Source organism: Rhodotorula toruloides (assembly GCF_000320785.1).
Source record: "Rhodotorula toruloides NP11 unplaced genomic scaffold Scaffold47, whole genome shotgun sequence".
Taxonomy (NCBI): Eukaryota; Fungi; Basidiomycota; class Microbotryomycetes; order Sporidiobolales; family Sporidiobolaceae; genus Rhodotorula; species Rhodotorula toruloides.
In genome coordinates, this window is record NW_015623007.1 from 1 (window position 1) to 24,784 (window position 24,784).

Sequence of the window (24,784 nt, forward strand, 5' to 3'; positions counted from 1 at the left end):
GGGAGAGCGAGGCGAGGCGAGGCAGAGAGAGGGTAAAGGGAGCCGAAGGCGGAGGGAGGTCGAAGCAAGCCGAATGCGAGGAGGAAGGACGAGGAAATGCTCGCCGCAGCTAGGGCGGGGCGACGGCGCAAACGACGGACAGTTACATCAAGGACGAGAAGCTACGATTGTGCGGAAGAGAGGAGCCGAGTATCACAGAAAGGGACGAGAAACTAGAGGAAGAAAGGGACTGATCAAGCGAGAGAAAGGAGAAGGATCCACCCTCAACCGCGCCAAACTACTGTGCATCCACCTCGCCGCCGTCCTCGATCAACTCGACCGCCGACCGCGCCAACTCGGCAATCTCGCGCGCGCCCGACTCTGCATCCTCATCGTCCGAAGCCTCCGACGACGGCTGTGGCGCTTCGGCGAGGCGGCGGACGAGCGGGAGGATTGCGGACGAGGAGCGGATGAGGGACTCGAGTTGGGCGTCGCCGGACTCGAGGAGCTGGACTAAGGTCCATACCGAGATGTGACTGAATGTGGAATCCTCAGACTCGAGGAAACGAGTGAGGTATCCTTCGAGCCCGCCTGCGGGTTCGCGCCAAGTCGATGCGAAGGCGGAGTAGTCGTCGCCTGCGGAAGGAGAAAGTCAATTGAGGGAGAGGAAAAGAGGCGAAGATTCGGAAGAGGCTAACTCTTCGACGACAAGTTTCCGATTGCCGCGGCCGCGTTGCCCTGCACTTCGACGCTCGCCGATGCCGTGAGAGGGATGAGCACCTCGAGGATGCCGAGGTCGAGCAACTCGGCCTTGATGTCCTCTGCGAGCGGGTGAAAGGCGATGGCGAAGAAAAGGCGGGAGATGGTGAGCGCGGGCGAGCGGAGCACGAGCAGTGACGAGTGGTTGTCGGCCATGAGCAGGCGATCGTGATGATGTTAGCGAAGGGATGAAGGCGAGGTCGCAAGCGAGTCGAAGTCAAAGAGGAAACGAAAGATGCAAAGGTCAGCCTCGTTTCCTCGCCAAGTCCCGAGAAAGGTCGCCTCGCACGCACCAGACAAGCCAAGCACTGCCGCACACGCAGTCATCTCCGACTGAACAGCAACGGGCACCTGCAAGACCAGGTCGCGGATCCGCTCCGCCGCGCCCGCGTCGACGAGCGCGCGCTTGTTCGACTCTGACGACGCGGCGAGGTTGCGCAGGGTCGAGATGGCGTGGCACTGCGCGGGCGATGACGGGTCAGCTAGACGAACGCGAGGAAGCTCGACCGGGCGCACCTGAACCTCCTCGTTCTCGTCGTACGCAAGCAAGTCGATCAACGGCGCCAAGAAGCCCGACTCGATGATGGGCGACTCGTTCGCAGGATGGATAGAGACGTTTCGGACGCAGGCGGCGGCGGAGAGGACGAGGGGGAGGAAGGACGAGCGGAGGAGGCGGAGGAGCGCGGGGAGGCCGCCGTTCTTGACGATCTCGACTTGGTACTTTTCTGCGCGGGCGGGAGGTGGGTTGTGCGAGGAGAGAGGCGAGGGAGAGGCGTTGTTGGTGACACGAGGCGCGAAGTGATGGGGGGAAGGAGAGGAAGGTCGAGGCAAAGTCAGTTCTCCGACGCATTCAGACGACCGCGCTGCTGCTCGCCGGCTCGACAGTCCACCTCTCCCATCGTACTGCACCGCGCCCGAACAAGCCAGACTCGGGTACTCACCATCGGACGCCAAGTTCCTCAACGCCAACGCGGCCTGGCACTGGACCTTCAAGCTGGGGGAATCCATGAGCGCAATCAAGTTGGCGACGAGGCGTGGCTCAGACTGCTGCAACTTGCGGCGGTTGTCGGCGTCGACGGCGATGTTGGAGAGAGCGGTGGTGCAGTAGTACTGGACGTCGGTGTCGGACGACCCGAGGAGGGAGACGAGGACGGGAATGGCGCCCGCAGCGACGAGTTGTTGCCTGTTTTCGTCCGAGTGCGTCATATTCAATAACGCACCCGTCGCGTTACGCTGAACACGCATGTCCTTGCTTTTGGCGAGGCGGGTGAGGGGGTTGAGGGCGCCCGAGCGGGCGATGCGGGACTTGTTCTCGTCTGTGAGGCGGGGTGCAGTGAAGCGAGGCGAGTGGCGAGGAGGTAGGCGCGGGGGATGATTGGGGAAGTTGCGGCGGAGGGCGAAGGAGGGGAACGGGGCGGGACGAAAGACGGTCAGCTTTCTGCCGTAGAGCCCCCAACGGGCACCTTTCCTCCCCGCCGCTTCCCGCCGCCCGCGCCATCCCCAGCATCCGGAAGAGCGGAGAGGACCTGCGAACGCACCATGCGTCGCAAGATTTGTGATGCACCCGACGGCGTTGCACTGGACCTCGACGTTGGGCGAGAGCATCTGACGGATGAGGGGTTCGAGGCCTCCGAGTTTGACGATCGTGAGCTTATTTTCGGCTGCGGCGCGAGAGCGAGCGAGAGCGAGTGCGAGAAGGGAGGAGGAGAGCAAGTCAGCGCTGATCCACTCGCTGCGCCTCGCGATAAGCGCGCTCAACTGTCGAGAAGACGACAGGACAGGACGAATGGAGACTCGCGGCCACGCACCATTGACAGCCAAGTTACCCAACGCCGCGCTCGCCGCCCGCTGTACCTCGACATCATGGCTGTTCAACAAGAACAAGATGGGCTCGAGCGTCTCTCGCGAGACTTCCTGTACGTCCTTTTCGGTGATTTCGGCGAACGCGAGCGCGGCGGAGCGTTGGAGGTCGACGTTGTCCGAGTAGGAAAGGGTCGACAGAGCGCGCAGCGGGTCGCCGGTGAAAAAGTTGGTGGCGGAGCGGTCTGCGCGCGCGAGAGCGGAGGAGTGGATGGGTGGAGAGAGAGAGCGGCGAGGAGGTTTGGGAGAGGCGAGAAGGAGGATACGGAGGGAAGGGGAGGAGGATTGCCCGAGCGTGCGATTCGCGTGGGAAGGACGCGGGGCGGTTTCGGGCGGAGGTCGAGGGTCGTACAGTCGAATGAGGCGCAAGCGAAGAGAAGGATTGCGTCGCGGAGGTTGCCGAGCAGGATCGTAGATGAAGAGGGGGGGGACCATGAGGAAGAGGGAGATTCCGAGGAAGGACACGGTCAGCGGCTCGCCCCTACACTGAACTCCAAGAACTCAGAGCGAGAGATCTCTTGGCACGCACTCTCGAGGTACTGCAACAAGTCTGCGACGGCCTCGCGCTCGTTGTCGAGCAAGAGGGGTTCGTACGGGGCCGACGACTTTGAGCCTGCAGGGCGGCGGCGGTATTCGCGTGGTTCGCGAGTCGAGTACGAGAGCGTAGTCGGGTTCATTGGCGAGTGTGCGTGTGGTAAGGCGGGACGCGATGAGGAGATCAGAGAGGAGTCAGTGCGGGAAACGGCGGGCGCAGCGAGTGACGGTGTTGGGGTCAGTCTGAGAATGTAAGGATGTGCTCACCGCCGCAGCACGAGGCGCACACGCCCATCCTGTCGCGCTGTGTTCGAGCGAGCTGGTCGACGAGGAGCGGGAGGGGAACGCGGACGACGACGAGGGCGAGGAGCGCGAGTTGGCGGGTTGGAGCGTGTGTCGCGTTGGGTTACGGAGCAGTCGACACACACAGAGTAAGCACAAGCAGTCACAGCGACCAAGCACAGAGTGTACGAGCGAGGGAGTCGCGGTGGGTTGTAATGGGCTGGAATACAAACTCGGTTGTAATCAACTTTGTAATCCCGACCCTCTTTCCCCTCTTCTCCCGCTCACTCTCACATCTCACAGCTCGAGACTCAAGCTGAGACTAGCCTTGGCTGGGATGGCACCCTTGACGGCAATCCACCGCAGCGCCGTCCCTCCCTCGGGCGCATCCATCGCCGTCTCGTGCACCCTCGCCCCGCCCTCGCCTTCACACAACGCGAGACGAGCGAGGGGACATCTCGTGACGGCCAGGAACAACGTCGTCAGGGTGTACGAGGTCGTAGAGCATGCCAGCGCGGCAGAGCAGGTGGGTCGCGCACTTCTCCGCTACTCTCGCGAGATGTCAACTCGAGGGACGGAGCATGGCCGGGATATCTTCGCTGGCCAGGACATGCGATAGATCGTCGGCCTACATCTGCTCGTACTGCATTCGAGCTGACGAACTGACCCTCCCCCCTCGCCCGCGCAGACACTCCCCACCTCGTCCTCCTCCTCGCGCCGCTTCACCCTCTCGCACCTCGTCACCCGCCGCCTGCCCGGCACCGTCACCGCCATCGAAGCAGTCAAGACCCTCTCGACCAAGCGAGACGGGTGCGAGAGGTTGTTGGTCGCGTTCGAGTATGCAAAGGTAAGCTCATTCGTCCCTCCTTCAGTCCTTTGGAGGTGAGACTGACGAGAGATTGAGTTATGCGCGCGCGCAGATGTCGCTGATGGAGTGGAGCGAAGAGGCGCACGACTTGGTGCCCGTCTCGCTCCACACGTTCGAAAAGCTGCCCCAGGTGGTGAGGGCACAGGCGTCCTCGATTCACGTCCGCTCTCAGCTGATGGTGTGTGCGCGCAGGACGAATCTCGACCGACGCTGCTCGCCGTCGACCCGACCCCGCCCATCTCGCAGACCTCGAACTCGTCGACCTCCCTCACCCGCCTCGCAGCCCTCCTCCTGCCCACCAACACCGGCGGCGACGGCACGCTCGCCCTCCTCCCCTTCTTCGGCGAAGAACTCGACTGGGAAGGACTGGGTCTGCAGGACGCGCGCGACTCGGAAGAACTGGGCATTCCCTACGCTCCTTCGCACCTCCTCCCGCTCGCTGCTTTGACCGCCTCGTCGACGCACGCGACGTCCTCACTGACATCCGCCGCGCGTTCCTCGACCCTCCCATCCGCCTCGACATCAATCGCCTCGAACGCCTTCACAACCGGCTCGACTTCTCCCCCTCCGATCCGCAACGTCGCGAGCATGTCGTTTCTCCCCGGTTTCACCGAACCCACTCTCGCGATCTTGTACGCGCCCGAACAGTCCTGGGCCGGCAGGGTCGAGCACTTGCAGACGAACTTCTTGGTGTCCCTCGTGACGCTCTCACCCGCCCTCAAGCGCGATCCGGCGGAGAACGGAACGGACGAGGAACCGCCGACGAGGGCGGTGGTGATCTCGACCTCGCCCTCACTCCCTTACACCGCCCTCTCTCTCCACCCGACGCCGTACCCCTCTGCTCTCCCACTCGGCGGCACGCTCGTCCTCACAGCCAACTCGATCCTGCACGTCGACCAGTCCGGACGGATCGTAGGCGTCAAAGCGAACCACTGGGCTGCGAGGGACTGGCCTGCTGGACCTACTGCGCGCAAACCCGCAGGAATGGAAGACGAAGCGCGGTTGGACCCCTCCCTGGGCGAGAAGGGCGAGGGATTGGAAGGCGCGACAATCGAGTTCCTCTCCCCCGTCTCGCCCGCCTCGGACGCCGAAGAGGTCCCCCGCGCACTCGTATGGTGCAGGTCCGGCGCAGTCCTCGAGCTCTCGTTCACCCTCACAGGCCGAGCGGTCTCGGCTCTCAAGTTGGAGAAAATAGCAGAGGCGGGTCTGGTAGCGGGTGGGGGATCGAGTGTCTTGCGCCGACTAGAAGGTGGTGGAGAAGGAGAGGGGAGGGAGGGAGCGGTGTTCGTCGGGAGCGAGACGGGGAGTAGTGCGGTTGTGAGATGGACGAGGGGCGGCGGGACGTACAGGCGGGAGCAGGTGGTGGAGAAGAGGGAGGAGGAGGAGCGCGGTGGTGCGGTCGATGGGATGGAGCTTGAGGATGAGGATGGTGAGTCCCTTCCAGTCTCGCTTACTTCTTCTCGCCGAGGCGCGCTGCTCACGGCTCGTTGTGCACGAGCGCAGACATCTACGGCGACTCGACCTCCTCCGCCCCGCCCGCACAAACACCCTTCAGCCTCCCCTCCTTCCGCAAACTCGCCCCCTCCGCCTCCTCCTCCTCGCCAAGCGTGACCGCGACAGACGACCTAATACGACTCGAGGTGTGCGATACGGTGCCAGGGTATGGGGCTGTGAGGGGCTTGGTGAGCGGGTTGGTGGATGATGAGGTGCGTTCCTTCGGAGCGGGGTCGTTGCTGCCGGGCGCTCATCTCGCGGAATCGGAGTACCGGCTAGTAGGCGCCGTACCTGACTGACGGACGTTGATGCTGGCTCGTGCAGTCTCCCGCCGAGATCGTTGCCGCAACTGGAGCGGGCAAGACCGCTGGCCTGACCATCTTCCGCGTGTGTTCCCTTCTCCTCCTCTCTCCGCTTTCCGAACTGACGTCTAATTGGCCCCGCAGCGCCAAATCTACCCAACCTCGCGCCGTGCCCTGCACCTCCCATCCACCGCCGCTCCTCCTACCGATCCTTCACTCGAACCAGCTGCGTTCGTCCCGACCGTCGGACTGTGCAGGCTCAAGCTTGCGCCGAGGGCGATGAGTGAGGCCGAGGGGACGGAGGAGGTGTGGGTGGGAAGTGACAAGGAGAGGACTTTGGTGCGTTGAGCGCGCCGCGGTCTTCAGCTTCTCTGTCCTTCTGGGAAACTGATGGGTGCCGTCTGCTTTTCGCACAGTTCTACCGACCATTCCCCGGCTCGACGCCCGCCACGACCGCCGCCCTGCAGCTCGTCCATGAAGAGCCGGACGTCTCGACTCTCGCGGCCTTCGCGATGGCAGGCGGGCAGGTGGTCGTCACCGTTTCGCGCGAAGCGATCAATATTTACGACCAGGGTGCGTCGTTCCCACACTCGAACAGCAAAGACGGCACTGACCTCACCTCCCGCTCGCAGACCTGAACGCGTTGCAGAACCTCGCCTTGCCTGTCCCGCTCCACGCCGTCGCGCACCACCCGCATGTCACCTCGACCTCCTCTTACCTCGTCATCCACGCCCCTTCGACCGCAACCGGCGGCGCACGAGCCCGCACAACACCGCTCATCTACCACCTCGACCCCTCGACTCTGCAGCTCCTCCCGCTCGACTCGGTCCTCCCTTCGACCGAAGCGGACGACACCCGACTCGGCAAGCGCGCCGCAGTCTTCCGCGACGAGCTGGATCTTGTTCCCCACGCGCGGCCGGCGGCGAAGAAGGCGAAGAAGCAGGTGAACGGAGGAGGCGTCATCGCGCTCGACGCGATGGAAGAGGACGAGGAGGACCTGTACGGCGGCTCGGGCAAGGTGGATGCGAAGGCGAATGGCGTGAACGGGACGAGCGAGGCGGCGCCAGGCGGGGAGGTCGAGAAGGACCGGATTGTGCGGCCGCAGGAGATGGGCGGCGAGGCGCAGGACCGGTGGGAGTGGCTCGCTGAGGTGGACGCGAAGGGCGACTTGAGGGTGCGCTTCCGCCCCGTGCTCCGGACAAGTTCGCAGAAACTGACCAAGTCTCCCGACCGCAGATCCGCCTCCTGCCCTCCGGCACCGAGATCTTTGCGTCGTCCGCCGTCACCCTCCTTCCCGAGGTCATCGAGGACGGCGTTGAGGACCGCGTGATTGCCGAGAACATCGACCAGGACGACGTCAAGGTCGAGCGTGTCTTTGTTGCGAACGTCGGGCGGAAGGGGCGCGAGAAGGTCCACCTTATGGTGCGTTCGACTTGACTCTGGCTCTGCGTGCACACATTGACGAACGATCGCCGCAGATCCTGCTGACGAGCGGCCAGCTCGCCGTCTACGAAGCGTTCCCTTCCTTCTCCGCCGTTCCCGACTCAGTCGCGCCTACCTCGGACGCTTCCGCTCCTCCACCTCCCCGACTCGCCGCCCGCTTCGTCAAGACCCTCGTTCGACACCTTCCCTCCGCCCCTCTGCGACGAAAGGGCGCCGCAGCCGCCTCCGACCTCCCTTCGCCTCGGCGAGACTGCCTCCCGTTCTCCAGCATCGGCGGACACGCAGGCGTGTTCCTCTCGGGCGAAGAGGCGTTCTGGGTGCTCAAGGGTGACCATGGTCCGGCGCGATGCTTCGAGAGTTCGGACCGGGGTGTCTACGGCATCGTCGAGCTTGGCGGCGGACAGCAGCGGGACGAGCGTGGCGGACCGGTCGAGGGTGACGAGCTGGCGATGCAGACTCGCGAGGTGTGTAGCGCGTTCCGTTTCCTGTACCGCGCATAACTGACGCCTCCGGTCGCAGGGCCTCTCGATTGCACGACTACCGCCCGCCCTCTCGCTCGACACCGTCATCCCATACACGCACATCCCGAAGGACCGCGTCTACGGCCACCTCGCCTTTGACCTTGACTCGGGCACGTACGTTGGCGCGACGCTGCACAAGACCCGCTTCGTCGCTTTCGACGAGGAGGGCAACCCGTTGTGGAAGGAGCAGGGTGAGTGGGCGAGCACATCTGCAGCGAGAGCGAGGCTGACTACGTCCGCCACAGCTCCCGAGCTGCTCGAGCCCATGAACTACCGCTCGACGCTCGAGCTCCTCGTTCCTGGTTCTTGGCAGGCGATCCACGGGTGCGTCTTCCGTCTCTCGCGAGCCCGCAACTATCATTGACCATGCTCGTCGCTCGCAGCTACGAGTTCCGCCAAAATGAGTTCGTCACCTCGATGAAGTCGGTCAGCCTCGCTTCGAAGAGCACGCGCACCGGCACTCGCGACTTTATCGCCGTCGGCACCGCCATCCACCGAGCAGAAGACCTGGCGACGCGGGGCGGCGTGAGTCCGGACCACCAGATTGCATCGCCGGAGAGCTTGACTGAACTCGCTACCGCGCCCGCAGATCTACGTCTTCGAGGTCGTCCAGATCATCCCGCATCCCGCCACGCCTCACCTCGACCATCAGCTTCGCCTCCTCTTCTTCGAAGACGCCAAGGCGGCCGTCAACAACGTCTGCGACCTGAACGGCTACCTTTTCCTCTCAATGGGCCAGAAGTTGTACGCTCGTGCGTTCGAGCAGGACGAGTTCCTCCTCGCTGTCGGCTTCCTAGACGTTGGCGTGCACGTCACGAGCTTGACGGCGCTCAAGAACTTCCTCCTCATCGGCGACGAGCAGCAGAGCATCTCGCTCGTCGCGTTCCAGGTGCGTCCACCCGTGCGCGATTGAGGGATGCCAGCTGAAATTGCTTTGACTCTGCAGGAGGACCCGTACAAACTCGTCATGCTCGGCCGCGACTACCGCCCGTCCCGCGTCGAAGGCTCGAACTTTATCGTCAACGAGGGCAAGGTCGCGTTCGTCTCCAACGACGACAAGGGTGTCCTGCGTCTCTTCGAGTACGACCCAACGAGTGAGCGCTCTCGCCCCAGCCTCGCCAGAACCGTTGTACTCACACCCCTCGCGCGCAGACATCGCCTCGCACGCCGGTCAACGCTTGATGTGCCGGACAGAGTATCACGCTGGCGCGGAATCGATCGCCTCGACGCTCTTTGCCAAGCACTTGCCCAACGAAGACGCGAAGCAGAGCGGCATCCTCTACGGTGCGTCCACCCTCGCCTCCGCTTGACGAATTCCGTGCTGACTTGAGCTGGTTCTCGCCTCGCAGGTGGGCTCGACGGCTCGCTCTTTACCCTCGTCCCGGTCCGCGACGCCGTCTTCCGCCGCCTCCAGTCGCTGCAGGCTCTGATGTCGCGGCATGTCCTCCACTTTGGCGGCCTCAACCCTCGAGCGTACCGGTGCGTCTAGTCGCTTGTCTCCGCTTCTCGTGACGCCCTCCCTGACCCGCTCTCCCCGGGCAGCATCGTCAAGAACGACACGGTCTCGCGCGCAATCGTCAAGGGCATCCTCGACGGCGATCTCCTCGCGGCTTTCGAGATGCTCCCGCTCGAGCGGCAAGTCGAGCTTGCTGAGGCGGTCGGTACGGACGCCGACACGGTTCTCGCAAACTTGCGGAACCTGAGGGGATTCGAGTAGAATGGACTGGTTCTGCCAACTAAGCCTAAGCCCGAATCCTCGTCCTCAGCCCAAGCGACCGCCCCGGCCGGCACCGGGATCGGCCAGCAGACCGCCGCTCCGCGGAACATCCCCCTAACGTCGCTCGTTCAGGCCTCTCCTTCCTTGGATATCTCGCGGATCCTCTCGACTTTCTCTACAGTCCCCATGAGTGCTCAGCGGCCCTACGAGCTCGCCCGCAACGCCATCTGGAATATCCTCGTCCTCGCGCCAGCGCGGGACGCTCGGGCAAACTTCCAATTCAACGTCGACGTCGCCAAGTGGCGCAGCGAGAGTCTCGAGCCGCTCACTCAGCTCTACATCCAGCTCGAGTATGATTTGAACGAGGGCGTTTTCAGCAAGCATGTCGAGGCGCTCAAACAGACCGTCTCTGCTTGCCGCCAGCCTCTGCGTGCCAGCTTGATCGTCCACGACAGCCAGATGGTGCGTCAGATGCTTAATTCTGTCAAGTCCTAGCCTGCGCTAAGATCGTGTCTGCTCCTCCAGCCGACCACCGACCAGCTGTGCGGCGTCTTGCGAAGCGGCGTACGTCGACCTGCTCTCCCTCCGGCGGTACGAACAGCAGCACCTTTGCGCTCCGCTTGACTGAGATGTTGGTTGCTTGCCACTCCTGCAGAGGCCACTTGTCTTTGACCAGCACTACGGACCGCACGGAGGATGGCTGGATCCTGAACCACAAACTCGAGTTGTGAGTTGGCGGCGTGCAGTTTTCTCATGGGTTGATGGACAGCTGAGTTGACACTCTGCGACCACTGCAGGCTGCAGGATCAGTAAGCCTTGTTCCGCCGCTTCTCAAGTTGTCCGAGATCACCAACTTGCCTCCTTCGACTCTCTCCTCGACAGGCTGGTCCCACAGCACGCCACGTCAGCTCAGAGCACGAGAACTACATCCTACCCGGCTTCCTTGGCCCTTTCCACGGCCAGTACAACTCGTCGAACCAGCGGTCGCTCGTCAAGCCCGAAATTGCGCGCCGTGTCGCCTTGATGCACGGGACGACCAAGGAGAGGTGGCAGAGGCAGGCAAGGGCGTTCTAGCGAATCCGGTCCGCGCTAGTGGCGAGAATGGCGCAAGAGCGGCGCCTATCGTACGGCAAAGGTCAGTTGGGAAGGTCCGAAGTAGAGGGGGACGCTGTTTGTTCGTGCTGCAAAGAGCGTGCCCTGTAAGGTTGTGCAACCGCATATATAGTCCCTTTTGAGATCTGAGAGGCGCTGCCAAGCCGCTGCTGCCTCACGTCGATGAAGCCGGTCCGCGGAATGTCCGCAGTTCTACTCGCTTGCTCCTGGGTTCCTCCTCGCTTCGCTTCACGCCGTACGCTCTCATTCGTGCCCTTCCATCGAACTCGATGAGCGCCGTCGCACCTCGTTACGCTTCGAGCGTCCTCAACTCGCTTCCGCGCAACGACTCTGGCCTGGCTCCCTGGCGACGAACCATCGACGATGCCAGAGTCCAGCAAGCTCTTGAGCAAAGCGCGACACCTCGAGACGCTTCAATGACGCTCGCAGTCATGGCAAAGTGCCTCGCCCACGCTTACCACACTGGTCGTCTCACAGCTCTGGTGCGCTACCGCCTTCTTTCCTCCTCCCTTGCCAGACTGACGGTTTCTACGGTCGGCCATCGACAGACGACTTCATCTCGGCAATCACCAGCTGTGTATGTTTGGCGGGTGATTCGGGTTAATGCTGCCACTGAGGACTTCGCTCTCTTCGCACTCGCAGACTCCATTGCACTTTGGGTTGACCGATTCGGAAGTGCACGTCATCCGTGCACACCTCGTGAGTCACTCGTAGTCCTACAGTGTACGCCTGAAGCTGACTGCTCCTCCTTTCGTAGCAAGGGCGAGTCGCAAACCAGCAAGCGGAAGCGGCGGCACGCACTCTCGTCGGGATGAGTCAGCAACACTCGCTGCTCAAGCCAGAGATCAGCCGTCGGGTCGCGCTCATGCACGGGACGACAAAGCAGCGGTGGGAGAGGCAGGCGAGGGCGTTTTGAGCGACAGGTCATGAAAGGGGCAGCAGGAATGCAGCGGTACTCCCGGCGACAGACTAGAGCGGTAGAGCGATAAAAGTGCAAAGAAGTCTCGATCAAACAACAACACCTGTACGCCGTCCTTCACGAGCGACGACCTGTCTCGCTCACGCACCGGTCAAGTCGCCGAGCACCTCACTCCGCACGTCGACCATCGCTGCACTCCCGCATCCGACGTCGCCGGCGAGCTGGATCGAGGCGGACGCGTGGCGGTAGAGGGCTTCGAGAGCAGGGACGGGCGGAAGGTTGGCGGCGCCTACGGTCAAGAGCAGCAAGCGAGTCAGCATTAGGTGAGTGTGAAAAGCAGCGCTGAGCTGTCGGGCGGAATGGGAAGACAGGAGAAAGCCGCGAACGCACGCAAGACCGCCCGATTCAGCTCGTCCGCCACCTTCTCCCGCTCCGCCTTGCCGACAAGCTCCCTCGTCCTCCCCGTCGCCTCGTTCTCCGGGTCGCGGTACGCCATCAGTCCAAGCACAGCCTGCAGCTCGGCTCGGACAACCGGGCGCGGGTCCGCCGAGTACTGCGCGTGAAGCGACTGGCCGAGCGCGAGGAGCGAGTCGAGCGCGATCGTCTCCGCTGCACCCGCCTCGCCGTCCATCGAGATGTCACCTGCATCTTCGCTCTCCATTGCCGCAGGATCGCGGTTCGCCCGACTCCACTCGACGACCTTCTCGATGAAGACTCGGCACCGCATCTTGAACAACACGCCGCCGTCCTCCTCGCGCGAGTCGGCCTCGTCAGCGAAGGCCGTAGGGTAGTGCTCCTGGACGAGCGCGAGGGCTCGCTCGGCGCCCGTGCCAGACAAGGCCGCTTGTCGGATCTCGCTTCGCAAGGCGGACGAGGCAGCGATCGAGGCGACGAGGTCGTCCGAGTCGGTCGAAGCGGGAGGCCTCGTAGTAGTCGCAGGTGCAGTACTCGGCAAGAGGCCTTGCGCCCGTTCAAGCCGTTCCTCGCTGATCTGTTCGGTAAAGGCGCGAGCAGTCTCGGCGTAGCCATGGTGGACGAGGTAGGCGGAGATGACGGCTTGGAGAGTCTCGTGTAGCCGGTCCTGCGGCGTTGGCGGCAGGAGAGCGGGGATGGGCGGAGCGGGAGAGGGAAGAAAGGACGTCGAAGCGAGCGGGGTCGAGGCGAGGCGGGAAAGAATCGTTCGTTTCCGTTCCTGCGGGTCCAGAGGCATAAGCTAGCGACATCTGGCAGTCGTGATAGACACGCACGAGAACGAGGCCCTCGATGTCGAAGCGAAATGGCTCGTTGCCAAAGTTGACGCGGATCGCCTCGTTCGGCGTCCGCAGGCCGACGGTCGGGTACAGCTTGCCTTGCAGGTTGCAAAAGGCGTAGCCTGCGAGGGTAGCGAAGAATCGTTAGCGCATCGTCTAACGTGGTTACAGCCTGATCCAATCCGACGAACTGCTGACGCACCGATGAACTCGCCATTCTTGGTAAAGAACGCCCTCCCGCCTCCACCCTTCGCCGCCGCTTCCTTCGCCGCCGCGCCTCGCAGCCCGCTCCGCTCCTTGTCCGTGACAGGCGGTCCCGCGCCCGTCCAGTCGACGCCGCAGCCAATCACGTCGCCGGTCGTGAAGGTCGGACCGAAGGGTTCGCCGGTGCCTTGCGAGCAGAAAGCGCGGCCGTCGTCGGCGTGGTAGCCGTACCTGTGGGCGAAAGCAGGTGAGCGAGATCCGGCGGTGGAAGCTGAAGAAGGATCGGCAACGCACGACTTGTCCTCCCATCCAGGCAGCCGCGAGAGCGAGACAGTCCTGTGACTGAGGCCAATGCCTAGACGCGTTCGATGCCGGTTAGTCAGCTGCCTGTAGACCGTCTGAGTCCGGAAGACGTGAACGTACCGATGTACCCGCTCACGCCCTTGTCGAGAATCGTCACCTCGTAGTAGTAGATGCCCGCTTGTGGCGGGACAGGCCTGTTCGCTCGTATCGCTGCAGCGTCTCGGTCGCCGTACTTTGCGGATCCTGCACGACCGGCAGCAAAAGTCAGCACCCTGAATCGGAGGGGGAGGAAAGAGCGCGCGCAACGCACCGGCGAAAGAGACGCCCATCCGGTCGCTCGTGATCTCGAGAAGGGAGCAGCGGTCGTCGGCATCCCAGCAGGTTGGCAGGAGGATAGGCGGGACGGGAGAGGGGTCGACACCGGATGATCGTGCGCTGGCGCTGGCGCTCGTGCTCGCCATCGAATCGCCGACCCCGAGAGCAAGCGACAACGATGCTCGACCTTTCCCTTTCGCGCTCGAAGTCGCGCTCATCTCGTCGAACGCCGGAACCCCCTCGTCGACGAGAAGTCGGGGCACCGTCTCGAACCTGCCCTCGTACAGGCTCGCATGCCGCAGGTATCTCGGTACGGGAAAGCTCGCCGCGATATTCATGCCGTCGCGGGTGCTCGAGCCGATGGAAGGGAGGGACGAGTGTGATCTGCGAGGCGAGACGGGGAGGAGGTTCGGTCCTGAGACGGAGTGTGCGGGTTGGCTGGGCGAGTGGCGGTGTGCAGTGGCGGCTGGGAAGTAGTCTCGCAGAGTCGACATCCCTCGTCGTCGCTGTTTCCGGGTCAATGACGGTCGCGAGGCGTGAGGAGGTGGGGGAAGAGCGAGGCGACGACGGGAAAGAGCTGGCGGTCGTTCAGGCGATGGTCCTGTGTCGAGAAGAAGGTATAGCACTGCTGCAGCAAGCTTCCAGCCGAGTCGAGCCGTGGTGTCGAGAGCGAGCGAGCGATTCTCATCTCTCGACCTCCTACACCACCCTGCTCGCGCTCTGACGGACAAGCTGGCCTGCTTCTCTCGCTCCAAAAGCTTTCAAGAGCCTATCGTAGCGTGCTCGCAGCGCCCCAAGCGATGCTCACTCCGCTTGTTCCCCTCTTGCTCCTCATCTCGCCGCCGACTTGCTCGTCTCGCAGCGTGTCTGGACTGGCCGCAGAGTGCTCGACATACACCGCAGTCTACCTTCCTGCCTCCCAACGCCGCCCACCCGCTCAGAAAGCCCTCGCGCGCCTCTCCCAGTCCTCCTTCGTCGTTCCGTGCATCCTCGCGACTCGACGCCCGATCGACGGCTTGAGGAGCGAGTGCTGCTGCCCAGCATTGGCAGCCTCGCTGAGCATCCACAGCTCGGGGTTGACGGCCGCGTTGCTCAGAGCCCACAGCGCGGACGCATTCGTGGCGTTGGCTTTGCGCGCTTGCGCCTCGAAGCCGCGTTGCTGTGGAGCGCACGGTCAGCGGCGTTGTTGAAGGTCAAGTGAGACGCACGATCGTCTGGATGGCGTGCTGAACGAAGGCGGCAGGGAGGTTGAAGATCAGGAGACGCTGTTTCGCGGCGCAATTTCAGTCTTCGGTCTCGTGCTCCGCTGGAACAGCGACGTACCCTAGCTTCGATGGCTGCCACCAGGTCGTGCGTGTTCGGCTGTGCTTAGTTTCGATCAGCTCGTTGAAGGCGGACAACCAAGGTGACGAACGCACCAGGACCGGTTCACCACGCTTGACGATGGATGACGGAGACCCTGCAATCCTCAAAAGGGCGACAGAGATGACAAAGTCTTGTACAGCGTTTCGCCCGCCCCGCGCCAGCGCCTGCTGGATCTCCTCGACATCAAGACTGTCTCGCCAGGTCTGGAGGTGCGGTTCACGTGCGACTAGCGCGGCCAGCGTCCTCTGCGCGTAGTCTGGTGGGACAGCCGACATGTTTGTGCGGGAGGAGGCAGGACCAAGGAGCAGGAGGGAGGGAAAGGGAACGAGGAGGTCGCGGACGATCGGACTTGCCGCGGACTCGCCACGGACTCGCTACAGCACAAGTTGCACAACGCTCCGCCGAAGCACGCTGTTATCAGGGTATTTCTCAAATCCGTCGGAGCACCTCGACACGCTCTCGTAGCCAGCGGACAGCAGGCAATCATGCGGCGTGCGCCTCCCAGCGAGTTGCAGCATGGGACACACGAGGACGTTGCAAAGCTATAAGTGTCTTTGATCCTCGTACCGTCTACGCATCCACCCCATAGATCTTGCGCGTGCGGAACCCGAGGCGGGGCTTGAGGAGCGAACGCTCTTGCCAGCCGGTATGGCCGGTGAGCTGTGGCTGCGGTTGAAGAATGGCAGGCGGGGCGCTGTGACCCAGCTTGCCCATTTCGTGGAGCATTCGAGGGTGAAGGAAGGCAACCTGCAGGAGAGACGTGACTTAGCAGAGCACCGGTGTGGGAGAAGGTGGGTTCCGCTTACATCGATGCCGACTTTGTTGGCCCAGCCAACCTCGCCCCGCGTTGCACCAAAGATGAGGACCGTCTGCAGGAGTAGCATGCGGAAGGAGAGAAGATACCGGCACGCAGATGGAAATGCACGCACATTTTGTCGGATAGAGCTCAACAAGGTTTCGTGACTGGGCTGATCCAGCTCCGAGACTTGTCAGAATGTTATGAGCATGCGGAATAGGTGAACGCGCTCACCATCGTCTCGAGAGTAATGCGCTGGCACCAGAGGGCGTAGTACATCCACCGGATCGTGGCAAAGATGGTGGTTTCGCGAGCCGGACGGTGCGTAGCTTGCCGAACCGAGTGCGACAGAGTGCCAGCGTCGGCTGCATTCAACCATGCACGCCAGGCGAGGACGGTGATGGCGGTGCCGTCGATGTAGTGCGTCGGTCGAGAGTTGACGAGCTGGGTGGAGATAGTGTCTCCGAAGTGACTCTAGTGACCAAGCAAGGGAACGCGCAGGCGTATCGTCAGCTCGTAAGAGGCCACGGGGAACGGCGGATAGCTGAACTCACGCGGCATGCCTCGGTTCGCATCTGCCATTCGAGGTGGACAAGCTGGAGTGGCCGCTGCTCGCCGGACCTCCGAATGTCAGCAGCTGAGAGATGCGGGATAGTGAGGGGGACGCACCGCTGTCTCCAAGACGGACACGAGCTGCGAGGCCGTCGGCTGTTCAGAACGGGCGTCAGCGGCGCCGTCAGCGGCGGCACCGCATCGAGCGATGGAGAAAAAGCGTGGACGTACCAATGACCTGAGGGGATCAATGTCTTGCCCTTCAATTGCCTTAGCGCAGGCGACAAGCGTGAGATGTAGCGCGCGGATTCCAGCCGCCTCGTGCTCGCCCTCAAAGTGATAGCGCTCATTCACGAGCAGATGGGGCATGCGCTCCTTCCACTGACGAATAGTCTCCACGACTCCGTGCCGAGCGGCGACTTCGTGAGGGAGGTCGAGCGAGATGACGGAGAAGAGGCATTCGAACGCGGCAAGCCAGTCGCGAGACATGGCGGGGCGAAGATACAGTAGCAGGTGACGGAACGAGAGGAGAGAGTGAAAGGAAGGAGAGAGACCGTTTGCGGGCGCTCCGAGGATGTTCCGTACAACCTCCGGTCAACTCCGGTTGTCCGGTCTCCTCGCGACGAAAGCTCGGAGAAGCGCCGACGTCGCCGTTCGCAGATTGCGATCCGCAGAAAGATCCACGACTGCAAGCGTGGAAGGCAGCCCGCTCGGGTAAGAGCAAGAGGTAAGTGTCGATGCAGGTACTGGTACAAATGTCGTCGCCGAGGGATACATAGTGCTGGAGAGGCTGCCTCGAGAGGCGAGTGGAGCGGGCGAGTGGAGCAGGCGACGCGGCGTAGGCTAGTCGAGCTGCGAGAACTCGTACTCGCTCCACCACGAGTACGGCCGTTCGGGCGAGTAGAACTGCGCTCCCGCACCGCACCTCCATCAGTTCGTCGTCGCGCCGACACCGGAAAAGTTGCAAGAAAAGGCGAACGTAGACGCACCGGATCCACTCCCCATTCCTCCGCGTGATGCACCGCATCAATCCATCCCTCCTGCTCGATCGCGAGCGCCCCATACCGCGGATAGTACCGCTCATCCTCCGCGAGCTCGCCGGCGGGAAGATGTGAGGGTTTGCGGGGGAAGCCGCTCGAGGAGGTGGGCGAGAAGGTCGAGGAGGAGAAGAGGTGGATGAGGGGCTGGTTCGTGCGGATGTCCATGCTGTGCGCCAGCATTGGGACGTCGTCAATCTCATTCCTCTGGACGCCGGTCAAAGCGAGAAAGACGCGAAAGCGAGACGCACCGAATGCCGCTCGCCCGACTTTGCATCCGCATGACGACGTCCTTCTCGACGTCCCTCTCCGACCGGCTGAGCACAAAAGCCGTGTCGAGACCGGTACATCCTGTACCGTCACCAATCTCGCCGATCAGCTGAGTCCCCGAGAAAGGAGAGCAAGCCGCAAGCTAAGTGAGCGACGCACCAGGTCCGCACAGCCCGCGCATCTCGTCCATCTCCAGCTTCTCGCCGAGCGTCGGCGCTTGGACCGGCGGTGAGAAAGATGTGGAGGAGGAGTAGAAGTCGCATGCCGAGTTTGGCGGGATCGAGACGATGCGACCTGTCGGGATCTGCGCTCGTCGTCGTAGCCGCGTATCAGTCCGAGCGTGCGCAAAAGAGACACACAATACGATACGGAAGCAAGACAAAGAACGCACTAGATCATCATCCACCTCGACCCGCTTCTCCGCCTCTACCCAAACTTCATGTTCTTCCGCCCGTCCACTTCCCCCCTTCCCGCCCAAATCCCGCTGGAAGCCATCGAGGTTCCAATACGTATGCGACGAGAGCATGATTGGTGTTCGGGCAGAGGCGGAGGAGGACGAGTTGGAGGGGAGGACGCGGGAGAAGAACTGGGTGCGCAGCCGGATGGGAGTGTGGAGGAGGGTGTAGGTGGCGGTGGTGATCACCGTCCCGGGGAAGCCTGTGCGATTGACATCCTCCAGCGCTAATCAGCTCGTCTCGCCCATACAGGAAGAGGCCGCCGAAGCAAGCCAGCACCGAACACACCTTCCGCCCCCTCGTCCCTCAAGCTAAACACCACCTTGTCACCCGTCCTCTCGCGCACTTTCCACCCGGCGCGGGAGTAGCCGCTCGTGCCGCCGTGCAGGGTGGTCTTGCCGCGTTCGTTGGCGGGGAGGTGAGTCGTTTGCCCGGTTGAGGGGTCGGTGAAAGACGCTGTGCACGCGGTCGGCACGGGTTAGCTGTCGTCCGCTTCAGGGTCATGAAGATGGGGAGGGCAAAGAGCCGCGCGAAACGCACCGTTCGCAATGCGGTTCGCGTACCGGCCGACCACGGCGCCAAAGTAGGCGTTCTGTTCGGCGGTCAGGTACGACGTGGTGTTCTCGTCTGCATCGCGTCAGCCGTCAGTCTATAACTAAGGAGGCCGCGAAACGGACGGGGAGACTGACAGCCGAGGACGAGGTCGATTGGAGAAGCGGAGGGCGAGTTGGTGAGGAGGAAGTCGGTCATGGTCGCGCCGAGGGCTGTAACAAAGTTGAGTATGAGCTCGACCTGGAACTTTCATCTCGCGAGGCTCGACAGACGGCCAGCCCGCGAGAACAGTCCCGCTTCAGCGAGACGCACCGATGAACGCAGCCTTGGCCTCCCTTCCCGTCCCAGGTTCCTTCGTGCTAATCCAGAACCGCTCAAAAACGTCGACGTTGCTGCCGTTCCTGTGCTTCCAGTCTCCCTTGCCCTTTCCCGGTTCGAGAGTGTCTTGTGCCGAGGGAAGGAGGTAGACGAGGGTGAGGAGCGACAAGGCGAGGAGTGCGCCGGGCAGGAGGATGGCGCTGAGGAGAGTCGACAAGGGTGCATTCGTGCGCCTTCGCTCGTCTGTGCGGATGTTGGACGCAAGGAGGGACGATGAAGGCGAGGAGTCGGTGGTGGGGAGCGACACCCGCGTCGTTTGCAGCCGGTGCAAGACGCGTTGCAGCATCGTCGTCGTTTCGAGTCCAGTGAGCACTCGAACAGCCCTGCCAGCGTTGTGTGAGCGTGTCGAGAGTGAGCGGGACGAGGTTGACATCTCTCTCGCTCCGTCCCTCGACTCGACTGGTCGCGCTACGATGGCAAAGTCGAGCTACGCAGTGTCGCAGCTGCTCACAAAGGTGCGCACAGCGTCCCACACGCTTGTCCTGCGCTCGCTGTCCTCGTCCCGCTCACTGACCCCGTCCCCGTCGTAATCACCCGCGCACACAGCTCAAGAACCCGGATGCGGACCTCCGGTGAGTGCAGGGAGTCTTTTGAAGTGACCAGACAGGCGCACGGGGCGGACTGGCGTGCTGACGAGCTCGTCTCGACCCGCTTCCATCGCACCCCCACCTCGACCTCGTCAATCCCACTCACCTTGCCTGGACACGCATGCTGTCGTGCGCTTTGACACCTCATTGATGTCCTCGAACGCCTACGCTACCCTCGCCACTCACCCGACTCTGCGTCGCCGACCATCCTCGAAACCTCGTCGCTCCTCGCCGCCTTTCCTCCCCTTCCACCTGTATCCGCCGTCTGTTCTGGCCTCCTCTGACGGTCGACCTGCCATCACTCTTCCCCGCCTCGATGCCACCACGCCTCCCATGCCTCCCCTCAACTCGCTAACCTCCTAGCTTCATGGCCCTGCAAGACCTGCAGACCGAGTCGCGCTCGCCCTCGTTCGGCATCGACGACGCGACAGAGTATGCGCTCGTCGACCAGGTGCTCGCGCTCGTGAAGGACGTCAATGGAGAAGTCAAGGGCGGGGCGGTGAGGACGTGAGTTCGCGCGGTTCTCGCAGGCGCCCGAGTCCCTCGCGCGCGGTTGGCTCGCAGGCCTGTCCTCAGGCCGCTCGAGTCATCGAAGAGTGCGAAGGACATCTGTACTGACTACCTCTCCTGCGCACGACAGCCTCTCCACGCTCGTCCCTCACCTCTCTCCCGCCCGCATCCAGACCACCATCGATCGCCTCGTCGCGCTCACTTCTGACCCGGACGACGGCGTCCGCGACATCGCCTCGCTCGGTCTCAAGATGGTCGTCGGCGAGGTCCAGCCTGGGACGGCGTTGGCGCAGACTTGCTGTCAGAGGCTCGCGCCCGAGGTGGTCAAGTTGCTTGGTGACGTGAGTCTGCCCGACGAGTTCAGTCATTCGTTGCACGACCATGGTGACTGATTCGTACAGCCGTGTGGCTCACAGCCCGCCTCGTCCGCCGAACTCGTGCTCGACTCGCTCGACCTCCTCTCCGACATCCTCTCCCGCTTCGAGACGACGATCCGCACCCTCCCCGCGATCCAGTCCTCGATCCTCAAAGCCTCGACCCCGCTCCTCTCCCACGGCCGCGCAGCAGTCCGCAAGCGCACCGTCTCGACCCTCGCAGTCCTCGTCCCCTCCGCCGCGAGCGCCGACGTCTTTGACAAACTCGTCACTGGCACGGTCCTCCCCGCGCTCAAGGATTCGGACGAGGAACAGCTCCGCACGGCCGTCTCGCTCGTCGGTGCGCTCGCGCGTTCGGCGCCTCGCTTGATCGGACCCAAGGCGGGCGAACTCGTTCCGCTCGTCTTGAAGGCTGCCGAGCGTGACGACAACGAGGCGAAGGAGGGCGTCTTGCAGTGCCTCGAGGGGTTCGTCCTCCGTTGCCCGGCAGAGACGGGCGGGCAGTTGAGCGCGATCGTCGACAAGGCCGTCGAGTTGCTCAAGTACGACCCGAATTTTGCGGGTTGGGCGGGAGACGACGAGGACGAGGAGATGGCTGGCGCGTCGGACGATGACGATGCGTTCGGGGATGACGAGGACGATGAAGAGTTTGAGGACGAGTACGACGACGAGGACGACACGAGCTGGAAGGTCCGCCGTAGCGCCACCAAGCTCCTCACGGCGTGCATCTCGACGCGGGCCGACCTCCTCGCCAACTTCTACCGCACCGTCTCGCCTGCGCTCATCGCGCGCTTCGGTGACCGTGAAGAGACCGTCCGCGTCGAAGTCTGGGCGACTTACACGGCCTTGCTCAAGCAGACCAAGGTCGTCACGCGTCCTCATGCCGCGCAGCAGCAGGCGCAGGGCACCCACGGCGGTGCGAGCCCGCGCGGGCACCTCAAGCGCAAGCGCGACGAGGACCAGATGGACACCGAGGGCGAGGCGAGCCCGCTCGCGCAGCTGCAGGCGCAGACGCCGACGATCGCAAAGTCGATCGTCAAGCAGCTCACGGTCGCCAAATCGATCCCGACGCGCCAGGCCGGCTTTGTCCTCCTCCACGAGCTCGTCGCGGTTCTCGAAGGCGGCGGTCTCGAGACGCAGATCCCGGCGCTCGTCCAGCGCGTCGAGGCGGCACTCAAGACGTCCGACTCGGGTCTGTCGGGCGCCGCGACGTCCCTCAAGATCGAGGTTCTCTCGTTCCTCGCGCTCTTCTTCCGCACCCACCACGTCAAGACGTTCTCGGACGAGCTCGCCAAGCTCGTCCCGCTCATCGCCAACGCCATCGGTGACAGGTTCAACAAGATCGCCGCCGAGGCGTTCCTCACCGCTTCAGAGCTCATCAGGGTCCTCCGTCCCGTCTCGTCCAACAGCCAGCCAGCGCAGCTCGCGCCCGCCCACGTCGCCCACCTCTCGACCATCTACGAGGCGACGATGAAGAAGCTGACGGGATCGGATGCCGACGAGGAGGTCAAGGGCAAGGGCATGCAGACGCTCGGCACGCTCCTTTACCACTCGGGCGACTGCGCTCCCGGCGACCACCTCGCAACCTCGCTCGCCTTCCTCCGCGACCGCCTCCGCAACGAGGTCCAGCGCGTCACGGCCGTCACTGTCGTCGGCCAGGTCGCCGCATCCCCCGTACTCAAGCCCGGCGCGTTCGAAGCTGTCGACACCTGGGCGCAGGAATGCCTCCCCGAGGTCTCGGCGCTCCTCCGCAAGGTTCACCGCCCGCTCAAGATTGCCGCCTTTGACGCCCTCGACGCGCTTCTCGCCCGCGGTGGCGGAGCTATCTCGGCCGACACGACCCAGGCCATCGTCAATGATCTCGCGCCTCTCCTCGCCGCCGACTCGGGCTCGGCTGCCGGCGACATCAACCTCGTCCCGCATGCGCTTCTCACCCTCTCGAACCTCCTTGCCGCCTCTCCGTCGGAGGAGACGGTCGGCCTCGTCGAAGAAGTTGCCCTTCCGCGCGTCCTCGAGCTCATCGCCTCGCCCATCCTCTCCGCTGCTGCAACCTCGACCGCGACCGGCCACTCGAACCCGGTCGTCGATGCGCTCACGCACTTCTTCCCGGCGCTCGTCAAGGCCGGCTCGGACGCCGGCGAGCTCATCGCGCAGCTGTCCGAGGCGGGCAAGAGCGCGGCTCAGACGGGTGCTGGAGCTGTCGTCGCCAAGTGCATCGGTGCGGTCGTCGTCGAGGAGCCGGGTGAGGCTGCCAAGGTCGTCAAGGAGAACGAGAAGGTGGTCAAGGTGTGTGGCGCTCACCAGACGAGTTCTCCTGTCTCCGCTGACAACGCTGCGTCGCCCCAGTCCGCGAAGGCGTCGCCGAACGCGCTGATTCTCGCCCTCCTCACGCTCGGCGAGGTCGGTCGCGTCGTCGATCTCTCGTCGCACAAGGCCGCCTTTACCAAGGTCGTCGAGCACTTTTCGTCGCAGTCGGAGGACGTCAGGCGTTCAGCCGCATACGCTGGCGGAAACATGGCTGTCGGCAACCCGTCGGCGTTCCTCTCGACCATCCTCGACCTGATCCAGTCGGACGACAAGAAGCGCTACCTCGCGCTGCAGGCCCTCAAGGAGGTCATCATCCACTCGTCGACCGAGTCGCTCGCCGCCATCTCTGACCAGCTCTGGACGCCGCTCTTCGAGAACTGCGAGGCGCAGGAGGAGGGCACGCGCAACGTTGCCGCCGACTGCCTCGGCCAGCTCACCGTCATCAACCCGGCCAAGTACCTCCCGCAGCTCCAGACTCGCCTCTCGTCCAACTCCCGCCACACCCGCGCAACGGTCATCGCCGCCCTCCGCTTCACCTTCACGAACGACTCGACGACGTACGACGAGCTCCTGGCGCCGCTCATCGTCGAGTTCTTCAAGCTCATGCACGACGAGGACCTCGGCGTCCGCCGCCTCGCCCTCTCGTCGCTCAACTCGGCCGCGCACAACAAGCCGTACCTCGTCCGCTCGCACCTCGACTCGCTCTTGCCCGAGCTGTACGCGCAGACGGTCGTCGACGAGAGCCTGATCCGCATGGTCGAGATGGGTCCGTTCAAGCACAAAGTTGACGATGGTCTCGACATTCGCAAGGTGGGTCGTACGGCGCTAACCGCAAGTCATCGCTGACCAGGCTGTCGCCCGCAGACCGCCTACGAGTGCATGCACTCGCTGCTCGACACCTGTCTCAAGGAGATCGACCTGCAGGCGTACCTCTCGCAGGTCATCTCGGGCCTCTCGGACGAAGACGAGGTCAAGAAGCTCTGCTACGTCATGCTCACCAAGCTCGCCCATGTCGCGCCGACGGCCGTCTCGCAGCGTGCGTTTCCTCCCTTCTTCGCTTGGCGACCCGTCCACTCACGTCATCACTGTGCGCAGGCCTCGACGAGACTGTTCCCGCCTTCACCGAGACGCTCGGCATCGTCCTGAAGGACAACGCCGTCAAGCAGGAAGCCGAGCGCACGCTCGAACTCCAGAAGAGCGCGATCCGCACGCTGGCCGTCCTCAACCGCATCTCTTCGTCCGGTGAGTCGTCTGCGGCCCAGTATGCTCGTTAGTCGGCGGCTGAGCCTCGCTTTCCTCGCAGCCTCGACGCCCAAGTTCAGCAACTTCATCTCGAACACCGTCGCAACCGGCAAGATGGCCAGCGAGGTGGGTTGCGCGCTCCCTTCCGCTCGCCTTGTCGCTGACAGCTCGCCTCGCAGTTCAAGGAGTCGAGCCGCCAGAGCCAGGCCGTCGCCATGGACCTCGACTGAGTCCGCAAACCCGCCCGCCCGCCTTCGCATCCCCTTTCGCTTGTCCACTACTCGCATCGCTTCGTTCCGTCGTCACGAAATACCCTCTCGCCTCGAGTCGAGCTGTGCAATGCAGCGTCGTCTCTACACTCGAATCGGCCGAGTCCTCGCTAGGCTGCGACCTCTGAGGGCGAAAGACTGAGGTCGTTGCAGCGTCGGCCCTCTCAGAGCCGTCCCTCTAGACTCCCGTCGGTCACTTCCGCGCTGAGTCTGACCCTGGTCACTCT

At 63.4% G+C, this 24,784-nt stretch overlaps 9 protein-coding genes across 9 annotated transcripts; 4 read left to right on the plus strand and 5 right to left on the minus strand.

Moving 5' to 3' along the window:
• Window positions 1-277: 277 nt before the first annotated feature.
• RHTO_06664 (vacuolar protein 8) lies at window positions 278-3,427 on the minus strand (the record flags this gene model as incomplete). Its single annotated transcript, XM_016420324.1, has 9 exons — window positions 278-615; window positions 678-800; window positions 1,032-1,197; window positions 1,255-1,463; window positions 1,680-2,054; window positions 2,277-2,399; window positions 2,547-2,783; window positions 3,128-3,211; window positions 3,400-3,427. 9 exons carry the CDS (start codon window positions 3,425-3,427, stop codon window positions 278-280), a joined length of 1,683 nt encoding a protein of 560 aa, XP_016269238.1.
• Window positions 3,428-3,751: 324 nt separating this feature from the next.
• RHTO_06665 (cleavage and polyadenylation specificity factor subunit 1) lies at window positions 3,752-9,759 on the plus strand (the record flags this gene model as incomplete). Its single annotated transcript, XM_016420325.1, has 19 exons — window positions 3,752-3,940; window positions 4,103-4,261; window positions 4,335-4,415; window positions 4,475-5,711; window positions 5,786-5,988; window positions 6,101-6,163; window positions 6,223-6,417; window positions 6,495-6,651; window positions 6,711-7,252; window positions 7,315-7,500; window positions 7,557-7,985; window positions 8,041-8,233; window positions 8,288-8,366; window positions 8,426-8,567; window positions 8,632-8,931; window positions 8,989-9,136; window positions 9,195-9,326; window positions 9,392-9,521; window positions 9,585-9,759. The coding sequence occupies 19 exons, from the start codon at window positions 3,752-3,754 to the stop codon at window positions 9,757-9,759; spliced, it is 4,740 nt and encodes a 1,579-aa protein (XP_016269239.1).
• Window positions 9,760-9,945: 186 nt separating this feature from the next.
• RHTO_06666 (uncharacterized protein) lies at window positions 9,946-10,833 on the plus strand (the record flags this gene model as incomplete). The annotated part of the gene is made up of 5 exons (XM_016420326.1): window positions 9,946-10,221; window positions 10,285-10,323; window positions 10,415-10,486; window positions 10,557-10,568; window positions 10,642-10,833. 5 exons carry the CDS (start codon window positions 9,946-9,948, stop codon window positions 10,831-10,833), a joined length of 591 nt encoding a protein of 196 aa, XP_016269240.1.
• Window positions 10,834-11,303: 470 nt separating this feature from the next.
• Window positions 11,304-11,788, plus strand: RHTO_06667 (uncharacterized protein; the record flags this gene model as incomplete). Its single annotated transcript, XM_016420327.1, has 4 exons — window positions 11,304-11,354; window positions 11,421-11,447; window positions 11,515-11,571; window positions 11,630-11,788. The coding sequence occupies 4 exons, from the start codon at window positions 11,304-11,306 to the stop codon at window positions 11,786-11,788; spliced, it is 294 nt and encodes a 97-aa protein (XP_016269241.1).
• A 143-nt stretch (window positions 11,789-11,931) lies between these two features.
• On the minus strand, window positions 11,932-14,357 carry RHTO_06668 (Ran-binding protein; the record flags this gene model as incomplete). The annotated part of the gene is made up of 7 exons (XM_016420328.1): window positions 11,932-12,080; window positions 12,182-12,983; window positions 13,039-13,163; window positions 13,244-13,476; window positions 13,540-13,600; window positions 13,669-13,791; window positions 13,859-14,357. 7 exons carry the CDS (start codon window positions 14,355-14,357, stop codon window positions 11,932-11,934), a joined length of 1,992 nt encoding a protein of 663 aa, XP_016269242.1.
• Window positions 14,358-14,800: 443 nt separating this feature from the next.
• Window positions 14,801-15,503, minus strand: RHTO_06669 (uncharacterized protein; the record flags this gene model as incomplete). Its single annotated transcript, XM_016420329.1, has 4 exons — window positions 14,801-15,022; window positions 15,072-15,128; window positions 15,187-15,225; window positions 15,282-15,503. The coding sequence occupies 4 exons, from the start codon at window positions 15,501-15,503 to the stop codon at window positions 14,801-14,803; spliced, it is 540 nt and encodes a 179-aa protein (XP_016269243.1).
• Window positions 15,504-15,798: 295 nt separating this feature from the next.
• RHTO_06670 (uncharacterized protein) lies at window positions 15,799-17,065 on the minus strand (the record flags this gene model as incomplete). The annotated part of the gene is made up of 7 exons (XM_016420330.1): window positions 15,799-15,975; window positions 16,035-16,097; window positions 16,158-16,196; window positions 16,259-16,468; window positions 16,579-16,632; window positions 16,694-16,732; window positions 16,808-17,065. 7 exons carry the CDS (start codon window positions 17,063-17,065, stop codon window positions 15,799-15,801), a joined length of 840 nt encoding a protein of 279 aa, XP_016269244.1.
• Window positions 17,066-17,419: 354 nt separating this feature from the next.
• RHTO_06671 (aldose 1-epimerase) lies at window positions 17,420-19,554 on the minus strand (the record flags this gene model as incomplete). The annotated part of the gene is made up of 9 exons (XM_016420331.1): window positions 17,420-17,482; window positions 17,566-17,782; window positions 17,865-17,964; window positions 18,043-18,187; window positions 18,275-18,540; window positions 18,627-18,794; window positions 18,879-18,965; window positions 19,028-19,102; window positions 19,203-19,554. 9 exons carry the CDS (start codon window positions 19,552-19,554, stop codon window positions 17,420-17,422), a joined length of 1,473 nt encoding a protein of 490 aa, XP_016269245.1.
• Window positions 19,555-19,681: 127 nt separating this feature from the next.
• RHTO_06672 (cullin-associated NEDD8-dissociated protein 1) lies at window positions 19,682-24,518 on the plus strand (the record flags this gene model as incomplete). The annotated part of the gene is made up of 10 exons (XM_016420332.1): window positions 19,682-19,723; window positions 19,815-19,840; window positions 20,219-20,362; window positions 20,496-20,706; window positions 20,782-23,025; window positions 23,086-23,856; window positions 23,911-24,082; window positions 24,142-24,288; window positions 24,350-24,414; window positions 24,468-24,518. 10 exons carry the CDS (start codon window positions 19,682-19,684, stop codon window positions 24,516-24,518), a joined length of 3,873 nt encoding a protein of 1,290 aa, XP_016269246.1.
• Window positions 24,519-24,784: the final 266 nt, after the last annotated feature.